The sequence below is a fragment of the Nipponia nippon genome, unplaced genomic scaffold, assembly GCF_047370975.1.
Source record: "Nipponia nippon isolate SJK-2023a ecotype South Korea unplaced genomic scaffold, ASM4737097v1 scaffold_1, whole genome shotgun sequence".
In the NCBI taxonomy this organism is placed as follows: Eukaryota; Metazoa; Chordata; class Aves; order Pelecaniformes; family Threskiornithidae; genus Nipponia; species Nipponia nippon.
The window spans coordinates 98,102,723-98,122,396 of NW_028262290.1; the positions used below are offsets into that span (position 1 = coordinate 98,102,723).

The 19,674-nt window shown below is 41.8% G+C and overlaps 1 protein-coding gene across 1 annotated transcript; it reads right to left on the minus strand.

The window, feature by feature from the left end:
• Positions 1-528: 528 nt before the first annotated feature.
• MYLIP (myosin regulatory light chain interacting protein) lies at positions 529-17,811 on the minus strand. The gene is made up of 7 exons (XM_087764191.1): positions 17,546-17,811; positions 16,262-16,452; positions 5,936-6,121; positions 4,977-5,174; positions 4,493-4,657; positions 2,285-2,705; positions 529-1,912 (listed from the first exon to the last, which is right to left on the minus strand). The coding sequence occupies exons 1-7, from the start codon at positions 17,630-17,632 to the stop codon at positions 1,823-1,825; spliced, it is 1,338 nt and encodes a 445-aa protein (XP_087620317.1). The 5' UTR covers positions 17,633-17,811; the 3' UTR covers positions 529-1,822.
• Positions 17,812-19,674: the final 1,863 nt, after the last annotated feature.

Genomic DNA, 19,674 nt, shown 5'->3' on the forward strand with positions numbered 1-19,674 from the left:
GCCTACTGGCGGGGGGTACGCCAGAGGACCGTGCTGGAAGCACTCAAGCACCAGCTCTTCAAGAATGTGAAAGTCAAGTCATGAGTTAGTAAATATGAATAGCTTCAGTCAAAAAAAGAGATGCCAACACATCTGTAATTAAGAACTTTCCTAGACAGGATTGCTGAAACTCAAGTCTCCACTCACAAGCTGCATTTTTTCCTTTCTTTCACCTTGCTAGAATATATTCCATATACTTGGGGCAGTTTAATGTAGGGAAGTTCTTCACAAAGTTAATTCTGAAGGCTATTTTACTGTTGGAATGGCAGCTGTTCCGAAGTACACTGCCTGAACAAAGGTGGTTATACCACACCAGTTTTCTTCCCTCCCTTGAAATTTGCAGGCACCTGAGGAAACTTCATTCCCCTCTTAAAACATGACCCAACATTCAGGATGACAAGCATGAAAATACTTCATACTGTATTTTCTCTTCAGTAATGCCTCAGATGAATTTCAGAACAAAAAGAAAGTCTTATCAGTAACACAAAGCAGATTTTTAAAGTCCTTTATTAATCCGCATATAAAAAGACAGAAGTTGCCTACGATATAGGACAAAGCTCTTGCTTCATGAGGAAACAAAATTTTCTTTACAAAGTGAAAAAATAAATACCCTCTTAGAGTAAGGTTTATATGCTAATGTGTCATAAAAAAGTAGTTTTAATATTTTGACAAAATGTCTGTGCAAAGAAACAGATGCATAAACACACATTACTGCTACATTAAGGCAATATGAAAAGTATAGTCAGAAAATTTCAGTAAAGTGACAGTGTACTTTTCTAGCTTTGATTAAGCCAGTATTGCACCCAAACACGGCCTCCAGTTCCCTCTGTACCCTGGAGAATACACTAGGAAACCAGAGCTCAAAATGCCCAAGGAGGGGGGGTGGAAACTAAAAACATTTTAGCAGGAAATGACCTACCCAATGAAGATGTTAACTGAAGAAAGCATTTAAAATCATACACAACCCTTATTTTACAAACTAACAGTAGATGTTTAATAATTTAAAATCAGCCTCCAAAAATAGAGCCCACTGAAAGGGCAGCCGACTGCAGCTCCCAAGACCACCAGCCAAGCTGGATGTGGGAAACCTGGGAGCAACCCTGCCCACTGGGAGTTGTGAATGAAGTCCCATAACAGCGCTTCCACAGGTCATTGCCAGCTAGGCGACTTTCCTGACCCACCCTCAGCACTTTCAGATTAACAAACTTGTCCTACCCTTCCAAAGCTATTCTCTCAGAATTGTTTTCTATTTAACAGAATTCTGAATTAAACTCAGCTGCTTGATGAAGCTTTGTAACTTTAAGAACCAATTTTTTTTTAAAAGAAGTTCTCTTTAAAGCAATTTACTAAAAGCAGAAACTATGAGCCATACTAAACTGATATTTGTAAAAGCTAGTCTTGCTATTAAAATAAATGGAGTGACCGTACTAAAAAGGATTTAGAGAGTGTAAAACAAAAGGCTGCGTTGCTCTTGCTGGGTATATCAATATGTGTACACCACATTTCTCCAGGGTCACCTAGCTTTTTGGCAACGCCACCATGCTACAAGCTTATGCATCATTCTCCTTTTAAGTAACATGAATTGATTACACTTCTGCTCTCAAAAGATGTCCCAAACCATTTTGGACATGCTGAACAAAGAATGTTTATGTTCAAAAATGCAGTATTTTTGCTTCTGATCCTAGATAGGTGCCAGAGCGATTGCCTTCTTCACAATCAATGGTTGCATTTCGTATTAGTGCAGTTTAAAAAGTACATGATGGGTTTAAAGTGTACACGTAGATCATATCACAGTCAGATTGAGAAGACTGGTGTGGGTGGGCAAGTACACATGCTGGACATGCTCTACACGAGATCTGCAAACAGGACACGACTGGAAAGGAAGAACATTCGGAAGTTAGTTTACTTCATATTTTGAGACTCTCTACACTTATGGAGATTACACAAAAAGTACTCTGTTACTGTGTACAGGGAGGGAAGTCTCCAATATTTAAAACAGGCTACCGTGAGAAACATGCAGCTAATTCTTACCCTCACCCCAAGTGAAGTCTGCACAGCTAAAACTTATCTTTCGAACACATCATCTAAACAGAATGTTCTTTGGAATTATTTTACCACAAACAAAATTATAAAAATAACTTCTCCTTGAATATCAACAAACATATTAATCCATGACTGTCAAGTATAAGGAAAACCAAAGCTTCCACATATTTGCTAACTCGCATCTTAATGGCATTGCAATTACCTGTAATTGGGCAGCACAGGTCTTGCAGCATACTGTGTGGCCACAGGGACAAAAGGTCGAATTTATTTCTTCTTCACAACACACCATACAAAGCATGGACTCCTTTAGCTTCCGCAGCTTCTCTTGCAGAGCTTTTGTTTGTTGGCAGCTAAGACCCTCACAATTGTCACAGTTCATGCTGCTTTCCGAAGACTTAAGGGGGGAACTTGGTGGGGTTTGGTCACTTCTTGACACAAGATCCACAATGCCAGCATTATAAAGAGCTCGCCTTGCATGATCATAAACTTCTTTTGATGTTCTTTTAATGTCAAAGACGTATTTTTTACCAAGATTAATGTTTTCATTCAGGAATAGAGATGCCAGGTGGCCCTTTAAGTCTCGACTATACTGCATCATGACAGCACTGGTGACAGTGTCACACCTATAAAACAATACGACAAATGCAAACTTGGTAAGTTAATAACAGTAAACCCATCTCTACAATAATTTGTTCCAAAGGTGAAGTAACAGCACTGAAATTAAAGCAAAAAGAGCAGCCTGAGGTAATATTTTAAGTTCTTGAATGCTGTTTGCATGACAACTCTACTTTGAAAAGTTTAAAATGGAAAAGTGACAGTTATTTTACATCTTCAAAAATGTGAAGTGTCTGGTAAAATGGAGTTCAGGCTGTGGAAGGGACTTAAGGCATTATGCTAATATAAACAGCCAACGCTTGTTTAATCCACAGTTCAGCTTGGCAACACCTCTTCACATGGTAATTTCCAAACACTGTATTAAAGAATTCCAATTAATAGCCTTTGGCATAACACCTCTTTCTTTAGACAGGCTCTCAAAAATTTTTAGCGTAGAGTCAAGTAATGTCTTTAACCAAATTTCCACTCAGTACTTTATATATTAATATTATATCTGAGGGGAACCAGTGTGAATGCAGTGTAGAGAATTAAGCCATTTGTATTTGCCACTGAGTATTTCAGCTACCCTAACCATGCTTGTCACATATTTCAGTGATATAGTTAAATCTGCAGAAGCCTATAGAGGCATATCGCTTCTCTAGACGACGTAGGAAAGAAAACACAAACACAAAACACAAGGACTACAGCCTCACCAGGCCTAAGGTCCAAGATCTAAGCTTATGGCCAAATGCTATTGCCTAGCTAAAATTCTGCTCAAATTAAAATCAGAAACTGTGAAGGACAGCAAAAGGTACAAGCAGAGACAAAGTTCAAAAAGTTAAGACAGACTAAAGAGGTTATATAATGTTTTAATTGCCCAGAAAAAAGTATGAAGAGCGCAAAACAGCAGTGCAAGGGCATATAATTACAGAGCAGAACACGACATGCTTACCATCAGGCTCACAAAATAAGCAGTGGTTAGCTGTAATTAGCTGCAGTGGTTAGAAAGGCAACCAGTTGATGTTAATTGCTTTAACTGTATTAAAATTATCTAATTTGAGAAGCTGGACAGGTCTTTGCCTAGTGTATGTACTTTCCTCTGCTTTACGTCCAATTCTTCTCTTACAAAGTAACTAACTGAAACTGGTATGCGGTAGCGGTGTTTTCTCTAAATTAACTGTCTTTGACAGTTCTACTGATGAGTGTTGGACCTCACGGTAGGAATGAAAAGGGGGTTAAAAAAAAATCAGTCATCAACAAATGAGTATAGCATCCCTATCTCAAAGGATGGATAGCTGCTGGCATGAAACAAAATCCTGGGCACGTAAGCAAGGACACAGGAATTGTAGGAAGATTTTAAATACGTGGGCTGGGAAGGTGGCATACAGATAACTTCTAGCAACTGGAGGAGCCAGATGAAGGAGAAACAAGGAGTACACGTGCATACAAGCTACACCTACATATTCTGAAAGACAAGATCTTCTCCTTTGCTTTCTCATACTCCCTCTTAACACAGGGACAAAAAAATGCATCTATTGTTTATGAAGTATCAAAAAACACAGTAAGTTTATGTTCTGAAGTGCTGTTATTCATAGTGGTAGACTGAGAAATTTTGCTTGTCTTGTACTCCCACCCCACAAAATGGAAAGGAGCAAAAACCTGTTCAGCTTCTGGACTTAAGAGAAAAGTGGAGGCTGCAAAGAACAAAATTGTGCAGAGAATTTCTGAAGTGCAGTCAGACTGCTGGTTGCTTAAGCACTTAATTCAAATACTGTGGAGAAGAGCAGCAGCAGTTGACTCTAGTAGCAATACTGACCTGTAAAACGCATGCGTCTCTGTAATTGCTCTATAGAGTCCACTTGCTGCCCTTGTACTGATCATCTTAAACAACAAAACTACACTATTACCAGACTCCTTGGTAACAGTCAGATATACATTCTTCCCAGACTGAGTCGCCATTTGAACAACAGGATAAGCAATCCTATAAATGAATACAAAAGAAAGGTTATTTAGCTTTTAAGGATAAGGGCATTTTCCACAAACTACTACAGTGCACTTTCACCAGAAGTTACAATGATCTCCGACTGTTGTCTGTAATGCTGGATTGAAGATGCAGCCTTAAAAATACACATAAAATCAAGAATATTAAGGCCAGTTGTCATCTTGATTATAAGCAGGTAGCATCCTCAGACCCTACATTTCAATAACTCCTTTTAGTTTTGAATATTTATGTAAAAACTAGAGGCATGCTGAGTACTTCTGAAAAATGGAAGATGAAAATGGTTCCACAAAACACATACCTGTTGATAGGACTCAAGTCATCTTTACAAATGGATATGCCTTCAGGTCCAACACCAATAAGGAGTTTTTGCCCTTCACTGTCTCTCACTGAGTGCCACTCTACCCCATAGTTCTCCAGCGTTGTAACAATCTGTAGAATCTGGTATTCAGCAGAAGCTTGACTTAGACCTTCTAGCTCCTTGTGCTTTGCAATAATGCTGTTGATAAAAAGATTAAGGAGAGGTGAAATAACTCAAGTATGTGCTGTTACTGTCAGCAGCTTGTTTTAACATGGGTTTTTAGATGACCTAGTTAAACAGATTATTAAATGCTCCTGACCTGCTTTATCTGGCTATGGATTTCCAGTAATCACGAACTGGAAAGAATTGAGAATTACCAAAACATCCCAAGAATGTTCAGGAGACAATACTGTGCATTTGCTTAGAAGTTAAAAAGCTACATGTAATCCAGGCTTTCCAACTAACACCCCACCGCAACATATTCACCTGAACAACCACTAAGTTCATAACTAAAAAAAAAAAATCTACAGAAAAGCATGACACCGAAAGTTTCTTGATACTCAGGCATTGAGCTATGAACGTGTTTCGGGAATCCTGTTTACTTCACTGTAAGGGTCCTAAGCCAGATAAATTCTTGTTACTTTCTTTCACAAGTGTAGGTCTAAGACATACTTGCAATTTGATTACCCTGCTCTAAGTATTTAGATACCTGTATTTCCCCAAGTACTACAGTTCAACAGCTTCTGCTTTTCACAAAAAAATACTCATAATTGAGCTTAAAAATGAACTGAAATCAGAACATTAGTTAAACATTCAGGTTGTATTTTGGTCCCCAAAGCTATCTAAATTATTATTTTTTTTAACAACACAAGATACATTATAGCATCAGCAATCAAGGACATAAAAATCTTATGCTTTTGGTCTCCAAAAAGGAGGTTATATCATTGTGCTCTTTTTACCTCTCCAAAATGGTAGTGGTGAGCTCTTTTGCACACAACTCTTCATAATTGTACTTGGCAGTGTTCTGGTTATAATCTCCAAACTTCATCTGTGCCAACAATGCACTAAGCTCAATTGCATGCTCTGAAGAACACTGAAGATTACCAGCGAGAAGATCTTCTTTTATATGCAAGAAAAACATATGCCTGCAATGAAATCAGAAACGTTTGCTTACACAAGATGTTAAAAGATGTTTGTAATCAAGATATGTATCAAATAACATCTCAGATATGTTAGGTAATCGTTACTTGGGCAATCAAGAATTTGCAATGAACGTACCAACTAGAGAAAGTCTGGCACAAGGGCAAGAAAAGGGCCTCCATCTTAGTATTCACTTATACTTAAAGATGAAGACAGTATTAAATGCACTACTAAAAGAAATGAGTACTTTAAGACTATGTTCTTAAGATTAAGAACTGCTTTAATTCCTAAGGCCAATTAGTACTTTCAATTTAGTGAGTAAAATACCAATGAAATATATTTGGATTAGTTTCCTATGTTTAAATTTCTTTGGTTGCCATTTACAAATTATTCTGCATTTCAGAAAAGCAAATTTGTGAAGAGCAGCCCAAAACAGCATACACACATCTATCATGCAACAGGAGAAGCCACACTTTCTCTACACAGCCAAAATGCCCCTGCCACCACAGTCGAAGGGGAGGTGGTGCTTTTGCCAGTGACATGATTAACAGAATAACTGGAAACATCTGAAAAAGCATTGTGGAATAAGATACAAAAACATCCATTATGTAAGCATATTTGTCAGACCAACCTTTACACTTCGGATCAAGGCAGGTTTGACACCTAGCTGGAAAATTCACAAAGCTGCTCTTAATTATCTAATACATCAGTTAATTAGAAAAATCAAAATCTCCACCAACACTAACAGCAGCCTGCTAATTTCCCCTATAGTCTACCTTAACTTCTATAAATTCATCCTTATCTCCCCTCTGGGAAGACAATAAATTTCTTAGCATTTGTTCTTAAGACTCAAGATATTTATGGAAACCACATGCAGAAGTAGTTACGTATCACTGAAAAAAATATTTCAATAAACGAAGCCTAGTACCCACAGGGATGTGTCTTACCTTCCACAGTAATGGGACATTTACATTTTACTTTTTCTAAAATTAAGTGTAATCTACTTTTCTTAAAAAGCTATATTGAATCACTCATCACTGAAGTTCAAGACGCTAGTAAGTGATTAGCTTTCCTTCCAACAGCAATTTTGGATAATACCTTATGTATATCCTGTTGTCGCGCCCTACAATTCCATGTACAACAGGGCAAATGCGGCTACTTTTTCACCACTGTGAGCAATTACGTAACTTGCAAAATTTGTGTTCATTCTTAGCTCTACCACAGTAAATGCTGCAGCTAAGAAAATACTGGCCCAAAAGATGCCCCGTATCCAGAACTTTTGCAATCAGGAAAAAAGTAGGCATTAAATTATCCCGTATTTTTACAAGGGAGCATAGTGATAGGACAAGGGGTAATGGCTTTAAACTGAAAGAGGGTAGATACAGACTGGATATAAGGAAGCAGTTCTTCACCATGAGGATGGTGAGGCACTGGAACAGGTTGCCCAGAGAAGTTGTGAATGCCCCCTCCCTGGAAGCATTCAAGGCCAGGCTGGATGGGGCTCTGAGCAACTGGGTCTAGTGAAAGATGTCCCTGCCCACGGCAGGGGGGCTGGAATCAGGTGATCTTTAAGGTCCCTTCCAACCCAACCCATTCTGTGATTGTATGATAAGCTGCCCTACAATCCATTTCCTGCAGCAAGTCACAGCTCCAACACCTCCTTTTACAAGCAGTTTGAAGCATGCTAGAGCTTCATTGCAGTTGTGACACAAGTGCTTAACTGCATCACTCTGATGTCTAGACATCAGTCTACACTTCAGCAGTTCTAGTGGGGGTCTGGTAGAAGCCAACATCCTCACTCTGTGCAGGGTACAAGTTTAGGCAGTAAGAGGATCAGAACTTTGGACAGGACAGTTGTCTCCACTGTTAGCAGGTTATTCCTTGCTTAGGCTTTTCTTGGAGCAAGTCCCAAACCTCTGCTCCAATCCCTTTCTCCTACCTTGCTAACTCATAACTCGTTTGGCTTAGGCCACAAAAAGGTTTATCTGTGGCTTTTAAAATGCATAGGTTGTATATACTCCTTTTAGGGCTCAGTCCATAAATCCAGACAAAGTATTTGATAAATTACTGAAGTGCTACAGTCAAAATAAATTCAAATAGTAGACATTTCCCTAATTCCAATCAATATTTCATAAAATAAATGGCTTTTCATGCACTTCTGATCCTCTGTAATACCAGAACAGGTTTTCCAGTCATTGTAACTACGTACTAATTACACATACGGTATTTCAAAGAAATATCTGACAATTTTCTTTTCATTAGCTGACAGGTGTTTACAACTACCACACCTAGATGCTTGTATCTTCAGTTTACTTTACACATATGACAGCACTGACCATAGAGGGAAAAATCAGTCTCCTCCCCTTGCTGGGAAGACCTTATTGATATCAAGAGGGGAGCTGAAAAGCAGAAGATCACTCCTGCAAATTCAGATGCATTACAGAAACTACAGCAGAGGCATGGCTTGTCACATTCCATTACTAAAAAGCCAGTAATGGCATAGGTAGACAAATGAGTTTAAGGTACAAGGTGAAACAGCATCACAACAGCTAACATGCAGTAACTTCCCATAACTGGCTCCTATCACATAAAGGAAAACATCTCAGAGACTAAGCTACTTTGCATTTTTCTGTTAAAGGGGATAAAGGCATGGCATGTGTAAGGGACCGTTATTGCAAAGTAACTAAAGCTCTGCAAGTTCATGCCCTGGCTTACACTATGGTAAGCTATTTTGTTGAGTCAGAGAAAACAAACACCCATACTTAGCAGCCCATCTCACAAAGTCATTGGTCTGCACCTAAAAACTCCATTGCTGGCCCAAGCCCATAGCCTGAACGGCACATGTAACAGGTCAGAAGCTAGTTAACACAGGGCCTGACAGTGAAATTAGGTTTTGAGTGACAGTGAATGACTTCATACCAGTCTGCTACAGCAGATGCCCTGAACCAAGTAGCAAATTCACTGGGTTTTTTTTTTTTTAATCGAGTCCTTAAGTGTGTTTGAAGAAGGAAAAGCATCTAGAAATTGAAAGACAGCAAGGGTTACAAACATTTTGTACATCGGAAAGTGATTCTGATTAGTGCAGATTCTGCTTAGCCCATCCAGCCTTCCCAAGATTGCACTTCTCCAAAGTTATATAATATCCATTGCAAAATCATCCCCTTCGAGGTTCAAAACATGACACTAGCCAGAATCTGATTATAAAAGATTTTTTTTAGTTTTGTGTAAAAAGAAACAAAGAAAAGTCTTTTGATCCTTAGAACGGCAAAAGAATGCGCTTTTTTTGCTGAATACAGTCGAGCGAAACTAAAGCATTAGGAGCCTTGAGGCAGTTCCTTATCCAACTCTGCAAAATCTAAAGGACCCAGCAGATCATCTGCAGAAAACCCGGCCATATTACAGATTCTATTTAGTTACCAGAAAGTGTTTAAGTTTTTGTAAATGAGATTGTGACCTAATCACTAATAGCACTTAATCCACCATCCCTCCTCTCTCTAGGAATATCTAGAGACGATGAAAAAATTGTTCAAGCTTTTCCCACCTCTTAAGATACTCAGGTTGTGCAGTAAAAGGATACTTAGTTTTTCACAGAGTTATTTCAGTGTTAGTATTTTATGCTTAATGGAATTTTTACCAAGCAAGTTTTAAAACAATGAACTGTTTTAAAACTGAACTGTTTATAATTGAAGTCCTCTAAAGGTTACATTTCCAACATTGCTGGTAGCATATCTTAGTTTGACCGCCATATAAGAAATTAGTTGTTTTTGTTTCTGCATCATTCACCACTTCAGTTATGCATGACACATTAATATTACCTGTCATAAATTTGACAGGTAACTCAAGTCAGACAAAAGCCATGTTTCCTACCCCACCGCCCCAATATTCTCTTAGCACATTCTGCAGCTTTGTTACTACTCTTGCCAAAGTTTCATTTCACCTTGAAATCTTCATAGAAAACAAGTCTTCACAACTCTGAACTTTACCAATCAATTATTGTGGCTCCTAGTCATCTTAACATCTGCCAGACATGTTGGGACATCGAACAACTAGTGGCAGCTTTAAGAACAAACAGAACTTTCCATTGCACTTGTAGCCCGAGTCCTACACATGACAGCATCAGTACAAAAGACAGTCTATAGAACCTAAACCAGCCTTAGTTCCCCCTTCCCAAACCTCATGCTAGCTAGATAGTCCTGTATATTCAATTAGAGAACATTTCCTTTGAGTTTCTTAGATCAAAACAGTATGTAGAAATACTGATTAGAGGACAAAGCCTCAAGTTTGCCAAAGCTATACTTCATTAGTCACTGCCCAGGCAGAATTTCTTCCTTTCCGAAGGAAGAAAAGGCAGTTTTAGAATTAGAACAGGGTCACATGCTTTCTTCAAGCACTAGTTACATTGGTGATTTTATATTGATTTTGTATCCTTATTTTGCCCTGGTGCTTTTCATACAATTTAAGTTCTATGTGAATATTAAAGCACTCAGTAAAATCAAATGTACAGTGTGATTAATGTATTTTAGTTGCACGTAAGTAATTTGATACAAATGCTGTAGAAAGGGGAAGCTGCAAGGAGATTGCAGCAGATGGCCCATTTTACAAAAAACTACAGCTACCGAAGTCACAAACCTAGATATCACATCAATTGCTTTTTGCCTCCCTCTGAAGCAATTTATGCAGGCTGACTTATACTGAACACCACTACCAGAAACGGATGTCAGTATTTCACTACAGGAGGCAAATGACTTAAGTTATTGCCAACCGAATGGGTAGTAACAGCCCCACGAAATAAGCGCTATTAGAAGTGTAGAGTATACATAATACAAGATTAACTTCTCATTCTTAACTCACTGCAGACAATTATGTGCATCAGGATTCAAAGTCCTCCACTGAAAACTTGTTTCTACTACTTTAATCGAAGAAAGGAAAACAGGCTAAACAGAAATGTAAAGTCTATATTAAAAGTTTTAAGCTCTAAACTTAAGCTAGTGGAAAAAGTTACCCCAATCCTTTACCAATAAAAGTATCTGTATATGACTAATGATTCCTAAACTAGAAATATAGCCAAAAGAACCCATTCTCTTGCCAGACTGCTGGCAAGAATCTTAGCATACGTCCCAAGGAACTGTCTGTTCCCCTTGGGGTATGACACTCCTTACCACAGGGTAAAGCTCTTTCCTACCTTGAAGTAAATTTACAACTCTCTGTAGTCTAAAGGAATCAAAATTAAGAAGCATTATTGTTCTCCCTAAAAATATACTGATAAAGATCTCTTAGCAATAAAATATAATTCTGTTTTTAAAAGCAGAAGGCCACTCAATATGAAAAAGCAAAGCCATACAGTTACAATTATGTTCCTCAGTATCTTTGTTCTTACTTGCTCTCAGCAGAGTGGGTGAAAGGTTACCAACTGCAATTCAACTCTCATTTAGACAAACAGACCCATGACACTCACCCAGCTGTCTATTACAGCAGACTTCTATTGCATTGTAACAAATACCACAACACTGCTGCACTGGCTAGCCAATGCTAACAGGGTAAGAGGATATTTTTCTGATCTTCTACCTATGACACATATCTAACTGCTCAAAATATTTTACAAGCCAGTTCTCAATTTTAACTAATTCATCAATACAACTGGATAACGCTGCAAATACAATGTACTCTGTAAATATAATTCCAATACTGGGAAATACCACACAACTTTTCAACAGCTTCCAAAACAATAATTACCTATCTCAAGGCTGACAAAACACAGCTCTTTTGAATGCTTCATGAGATTGCATGGCCTGTTAGAATCTGACATGTTATTTTAAGTTGTCATGGCTTACATATGAATATTTGATTTTTCAGTCGTATTGCACAAGACAAATAACTTTGCCCATTTTGAATTTAATTCCTGCCACTTCTTGGGAGTAGGGGTGCTCACTAAGAGCTTAATGTAACTCTTCGGGGGTGAGGATTAAACATTTCCACATTTGTCATCAGCTAGGGTTCTTTGGACATTAGGAAAAGGTTCTTCACTGAGGGGGTGCTGGTCACTGGGACAGGCTCCCCAGGGCAGTGGTCGTGGCACCAAGCCTGTCAGAGTTCAAGGAGCATCTGAACGATGCTCTTAGTCATATGGTTTAGTTTCAGGTAGTCCTGTGAGGAGCAGGGAGTTGGACTCGATGATCCTTATGGGTCCCTTCCAACTTGAGATATTTATGATTCTATGAAGTACATCTGGATAAACCTTGCATTGCTCAAAATACGATTCACTTGAAAATTGTTTCTACTTTTGTGCGATCACTGCGATGTTGACTTTACCCTTCCAGACTTAAGACCATTGTTCTCCCGGACGACCGTTTGGCACCATTTGCCTCACGCGCGGCTGGGCAAACACGCTCGTTGTTCGGGTGGCCGCAAGTTGCGAGGCTTCTCCGTGGCCCGTTTCCCAAAGGCAGCGTTTCGCCAGCGCAGCACGACTTTCCGCCCCGAGACAGCGGCGCAGCCCAATCAGGGGCTGCTGGGCCGCGCCCCGGCGCGGCGAGCCGAGGTTACTGCCGGTCGGTGACCTGGAGTCACACCCCGCCCGGGCCCCGCCCCGCCCCGCCCGCAGGCAGCGCGGTGCCGGCAGCCGCCGCCTCCCGCCCCCGTTCCCCCACGGGCTCTCCTGAAGGTCCCGACTGGGGAACCATCAGCGTTTCTCCGAGTCCCAGCTCCTCGCTGTAACTCAGCGCTTCACGACATTCGATACAAAAACCACCCATAAGTCATTCTGACAAAAACACCCGACTTTTTGCCTTTTTTACGAACTGTTGTAATACCCATCAAGAAATACAGAGAAGAGTGAAAACGAACATGACATGAGCCAAAGCTTACGATCTAGATCTTGCACCACCACTTGTATCTTTAAGCAAAGAGATGGCAGTCCTTTTCAAGCCAATGTGATTCTCCCTTCAAAAAAAACGACACGGTTACTCAAACTCCTCTCACCAAGCCCGCTGTTCGCATTTCAGACTTGGTTGCGCAACTCGAGTTGACAGCGGCAGATGAAATTTGAATAGCATTCTTGCACAGAAGCACTTTCATTCCACTGAAAACAATTCTAAACTACAAAATCCTGTGGTGAAGTTCAGTACCAGGCAGCAAAATACAGATTAGAAACTGGGATCGAGAGAACAATAGAAATAAACCACTTTTAACCCTGTAAAAGGAGAGGAAGCGCAGTAAGAAGTTTGTTTTCCATGCAGTTCTCCCATTCGCAGAGCACTTGGTGAAGGTGGGTTGTTGCCATCGTGGTCAAATGTACAATTAGAACCTGCTCTGCCTTTGCGCTCAGTAGCAAGGCTGCTCCCTTGCATAAGAAGATTAAAATGCATGAGGTTGTGATCTTCCACCAGATTGCACGCTGATTAAAGAGACCAGAAGCCGAGGCTGATGTTCAGTTGCCAGATCAGCTTTTCACACAGCATGTAGAAACCTGAACATTAAATTGCTACAAACATACATCTGAGTTTTAAGTTTAAGTGCAAGACAAGGATCTCTAATGAAGCAGTACAACTGGGGTTGACAAAGCTTCCAAAGTATATAGAAAAAACTGGTAACAACTCAGTCACAACATTCGCTATTATCATCATGATGAAGCATATCAACAACATTTCGAATTACTTGCAGCTTCCCAGATTTCAAAAGCAGTCTCAACATGCATCTGATTTATAGCTAAAAACAGCATCAGAGGCAGCAAGTAAAAGACTGGGAGACTGCCTCAGCCTTCTTCACACAAGGGACCAGAAGGCAACGGCTCTGCCAGAAACACCCTATACATCAGTTGTGGACACAACTGGTAAGGAAAGCAAGGATACCCCCATCGCTATTTCTTTGTTGACCAGCACACTGACCTTGCACGTAAAGGTAAGAAACAAGGTGTCAGCTGTAACTGCACAGCTAATCCTTGCAGTTCTATGATACACCTATTGATTTAAAGTTCAGTGACAGGTTTAACAAGTTTTTTGTCTTCTCCTTGATACCACACATGCTTACACGCAAGCTAAATACAAATGCAGTTATGTGCCTATGCAAATCCTCAAGCAGACCCGAGTAGAAAAAAAGAGTAAATCTACTGAATCTCGGTGTCAACACTCCAGAAATATACATCAACCACGGGCATGATGGGATTCTAGGTCTGTTATGTGTAGACTACTGGGCATACACAACTAAAAGGCAGCTATTGCAAACTCTTTTACCACTTGTGTTTGTGGCAAGAACACTAAAAATTCTCAGGATGTAGACAGAACAGCTTAGCTGAAGCCTCTGGACTATTCATGTTTGCAAGACAGAGTGACATTAAATACTAGTTTTAATGCCTGTTGCTCTCCAAAATTATAAGTAATTATTTCCAGAGCATAATTTTTAATAGATCTCTTCTGATGACTCAGCCTCAATTAATTTTAAAATTGCTAGTTTAAAATACTAGTTTTAGAACAGTCTTAGTTCATACAGAAAAGAAAGCTTGTCCCACCTATAACCTTTTAAAGTCATCTTTATAGTGGAGAAGTACTTGCTACTTCGATGTAGGTATACAAGCTCTGTTACATTCTAGCTACACAACCTGTCTTTTAGGCCCTTGGGGTATGCTTCACCAGTTCAAGCTCTCTATTAACTTGCACAACCTGCCAGGTCTTGTGTTGACAGCATTGAAAGCAGGAACACAGGTGTCTGCAAAAACCTTGTGAAGTTGAACAAACATTCATCAAGGATAGAATAAAACCGCCAACCATATCAGCTTTAGGTTTCCTCAGATTCACCCTGATTTGGTCTGTGTGTGGAGACACATCCAACATGCTCAGGGTAATCTCTTCTGCCTCATCGGGTATGAAACTGTGTTGCTCCTTTTGTTCTACATAAAAATCCTTCATTATTTCATTTTATACTTATTCTCATTAAGAATACTTAAATAAGACGACAAGTTTCTTTAAGAAAAATACTCAAAAAGAGCCCAGAGACATGCCATGGGTAGTAGAATTTATTTTTTCAAAATAAGGTACATCAAACCTGGAATTTAGTTAGAATGCATTTGCCTAACTAAAGCTATTATGCAGGACAACTAGGGTCTAACTCCAAACATTCTGAAAACTTCAACCAGATTGGTGACCTGAAATCACTGCTCCCCAAAAGCCTCTCCCCTGCACATTAGATCAAAAAATAAAAAAAAAAAAAAATATATGCATGCTCCTAACTCAAAACCTTTTTTCCTACAAAATAAACACCAAATCATGCTGTCAGCCTCTGACCAAATTCTTTAGACAAATATTCTGTGCAAAACAACCGTGCTGTATCCATGGTCTTAATTCTGAAAGTCCCAAGTTAAGGTGAGTAGTGAAAACATGTTTTGGCATTATCATATAGACACTAGATTTCAATTTGCCCAATTTCTATTAACTACTATCTAAAACTAACAGGAAAAAATTAGTTGAAAGGTCAGCATTAAATATGTATGCGCACAGCTTTCTTTAAAGATAACTCAATTGCAATTCATGTGGTAATCAAACTCAAGGACTAAAAGCAAATGTTCACTGCTAATCTTAGAGGACTAATTCTTACAATTGGCTAACAGTATAACAATTTAGTTAAGAGGACTGGCCACAGAAGAAGCAAAACAGCTGTTTCTTTTGTAGCCTCAAAGGGCCTGTAGCTATTTGAAAGTTACTGTAACATAATACCAGACAAAAAGGAATTCAGCAAGTTTTTTTGCTCTGTGGGAGGAATTGTTTCCTGCCTTTCTGTACCAGTGGTTTAGAACGACCTAGAGTAACACCACTGAACAGGGGTTACTATCGGACATGCAAATACCATATAAATACCTTGCTACTGGTAGCTTAGTTTCTTCCACTTCCAGCACTCAGTGCTCATGGAATTACCTACACTCATTACTTAACTGGTAGCTACACAATACTTACAACATTACCGGTTTTGTTCCTTTTTTTTCAAAAAAAAAGAGTAATGCATTTAAATAACACTAAGGTTTTAAAACCAAACAGAAAAGTCAAGCAAGATTACCAGAAGACAGAAGAAATAAAACCAGTGTCTAACCACTTTCACAAGTTACAGAAATTGAAAACAAAATAGTAGATTCAGTTGACTTACAACCATCTTTACCTTACCTTGTCTGTTCTTGTAAGATAAGATGCGGCTCTACAAAAAACTTGACTCTTAACTTAAATCGATACGGAGCTAAACCATCCATCTGCTGGGAGATCCTGTTCCTCAAATTCAGCCACAGATTCTCCCCTTTGCTGCCAGTGAACTGCAGTCCAAAATAATCAACTTCTATAATTCCCAACCTTCTGCAAACCTGAAAGAAAGAGGTTCTTTATAATGAGCCTACAACATAACAATGAAAAATATCACCTGAATCAAGTACTGTTTCAGACTGCTCACTTAAAACACAAAAACATAAATCCTGCTGTAAGCACCTTTATACAAAAGATTACTTAATTATTTGGAGTTTAAAGTTGCATACAAAACAGCATGTAGACAAATACTAAGAATAAACTGGGAATTTCTCCACTAGTAGAAAACCACTCAGACTTCAATGGTCCAATTCCTCCCCCTCCTCACCCCCAGGACAGGCACTTAAGAGAGTCACTGAATTTCCAAAAGAGAAGAGCATCTGTTATTCAACATCACAGCCAATAGCACTTTCTAGGCAAGAAGGAGAAAAAAGTACAACCCACAAGTTTTATTTAGATGCCACCAACAGACTGGGCCGCTACCTTTGGCCCTCTCCAGCATCCTCACGGCAGGCGCCGCAGCCACATCGCGGCGGTGGCGACGGAAGGGCGAAAGCACCTGGACCGGCACGGCCCCAGCAGGCCACGGGGACCACCTCGGCAGCGCCCGGGCGGCGTCACCCCGGCCAGGTGGGTCCCACTCGTGCCCCCCACCCTAGGGACAGTTAGAGCAAGCTGCAGCAATGAGGCCGAGGCCTTCCCTGCCCGCACGCGCTGTAAAGGAGAAGGCGGAAAGGCCGGAGAGCCGCGGGGCCGGGGATGCAGCAACCTCTGCGTCCAACACGGAGGGGGAAGAAAAAAAGAAAAAAAACCACAAAACCAAACCCACAGCCAGAAGGAAAGCGGGGAGACTGCGGCCGCCGCCGCCTCCCCGCCCCGCCGCCGCGGACGCCGCTGCGCAGGGTTGCGCCGCCGCACGGCCCTGCCCCGCGCCGCCGCCGCCCTCACCGGCCGGGGCGCGCGCCGGGGTCGCCGCGAGCTGGCGAGGCCGTGCTCCTCGCCCCCCCCCCCGCCCCCCCAAGCGCGGTGGCTCGCGGCTCTCATGCGCGTCTGTCAGGCAGCACCGGTCTGCGCTGCCCACCGGTCACCGTGACCCCCCCCCCCCCGGTCCCCGAGCTGCCGCGGCGCGGCGGAGAGCGCAGCGCGCTCCCTCACCTGGTTGAGGCAGTCCTCGCCGTTGGCCTTCGCCTCCACCTCCACCTCCATCACCACCGCGTCCGGCCTGGTCACATAGCACAGCATGGCTGGGGCCAGCCAGCGCCGCCACTGCCACGGACACCCGGAGCGGCTGCTGCTGCTGCCGGTGGGGAATCGCGGCTGCCGCTACACACTGAGGTACGCACGCCTCCCCCGGCGGCCGCCGCCCACGCCCGGACACCACCAGCACCCCCGACAACCGTCCGCGCTCCCCCAGTGCCTGCGCTCCGCCGGCTCCGCTCCCTCCACATATACCCTCCCCTCCCCCTCCCCCCGCCCAGCCGCACCTGCGGGCCAATCGGCAGGCGCCGCTCGCCGCTGCGGGCCGCCGCCGCCACCAATCAGCGCCGCCGTCCCCGGGAGACGGCGGCGGCCGGCAGGGCGTTTGTTGTGGTCGCTCTCTGGCGCCCCCTGTCGGCGCGCAGGGCGGCGGGACGCCCCGTGGCCCACCCCCTCCCCCGGCCCGGCCCGGCGCGGAAAGCCCCCGCCGCAGGCCCTGCCCGCGGCGGCTTGGCCGCCCAACGGAGCCGCTCCTCGGGGCCCTCTTCCTCTTTAGCACCCGGCGTCTCCCAGTTGCCTTCATCCGCCGTCACCTGCAACGGCCCAGAACTTCTTACCCTGGAATTATGTCCGGTTAAATGGAAGCAAAGTAAGTTCTTCTAAGCGAAGGCGGAGATCAAACCCACCCGGCAGGGACTGCCTACAAAATTAATTTGAGAGTGAGTGGCTGTGAGCTATGAGACAACCAAATATTTTCACGGCTCTTCTCTAGGCTTTGCAAACGCTCCGTTGAGGGGAAGATAACATCGGGATTAATGCTCTCTCTCACACGTTCTCTTTGGCCTTGGTCCAGCTCTGTGTTATGAAGCATGCAAAGCACTGGAAATGTGGAAACTTAAGAAGGACCGGTCAAGGGATATTGCAGCCTCCGTGCACTGGCACGCTAATGGATGATGGAGCTTTTACACTCGTTGAACTCTGTAGGTACGAAGCTTGTAGGTGATTCCTGGCCAGGGGAGGAACACCTGCACCAGGCAAGCCCTTAGAAGTATTTGTTTGACAAACATACCCACGAAGTACATGAAGTAGTTTATGGCTCCTTTAACAATGTAAATTGAAACGGCAGGGAGGACTAAGTACAAAATGCACACTGTGTTGGTTCCCTGGAAGAACTGCAGATCAAAGAAGTACTGAGCAGCGCAGTGGTGAGGAACAAGTAGGCTGTCAGGGGAAGAACTAAGAGGAAATGGGGATCTGAAAATGCAGTGAAGGATAATAGGAACAAGAACAAACCACAGCACTAATGCAAAGTCATCACAGGACTGAATATTAGCTTGTTTCCACCTCTAGGGTCACTTGCTTCCGTTTGGGTATTTCTGCTGTGCTTGTCAGGGTTGTTAGTATTTTCAGTTTGTATTAAAGGAACTCTCGAAAGAGATGCTCATTCTGCTGGTAACTCTGCAAACACAGTCTATGGAGCTCTATCCATTTTGTTCATATGAACTCTGTAACTAGAAGACTGCTCAGTTCTGAGCCAGGCAGAACAGTTGGAGGCAGGTAAGAGTCAGGACATGAGATATCAAACCTGAATGGCATTTCACCTGTACACTTACTAGCTCAGATTTTCATGCCCAGGTATATAGTGTTTAAGTTGAAAAGCTTAGACTCTTAAAAGACCAGACTCATAGAGTGAAGGGTAGAAAAAGGGAAATAACATAAAAGAAAGATGAACAAAATTGCAAAATTGTGTTAAATCTGTGATTTTCTGGGAAAAAAAGCCTCTTTGGGAGGGACTTAATTTTGAGGGGATTAGCCACTAACAAAAAAATCACAAAATATTCTACTATGGAAAAGAGCCTGTATTCTCCACTTGTTCTTTAGTTTCTGTTGGAGTGGATGCAGGAAATAAGATTTTATTTTTATTTTAGTTTTACTTCTATATATAGTGGTGTTACGGTATTTTGTGCGATGTCTATATTTCTGTCATAATCAAAGGAGTGCTAGAGCTGTTATGAAGTAGAAACACAAAAACTGCCATGATGACTCATGCTATTAGTATTCCGATATCCTCTCCCTGACAGTAGCTC

Bases quoted from the DNA above. Each gene is read 5' to 3' on its own strand.
- MYLIP (XM_087764191.1), bottom strand. From the start codon at position 17,632: ATGCTGTGCTATGTGACCAGGCCGGACGCGGTGGTGATGGAGGTGGAG. The intron at 5,175-5,935 runs GTAAAAAGAGCA...TTTTATCAACAG, and splicing joins ACCACTACCATTTTGGAGAG to CATTATTGCAAAGCACAAGG. The intron at 1,913-2,284 runs GTAATTGCAATG...CTTCCTTTCCAG, and splicing joins CCTGTGCTGCCCAATTACAG to TCGTGTCCTGTTTGCAGATC.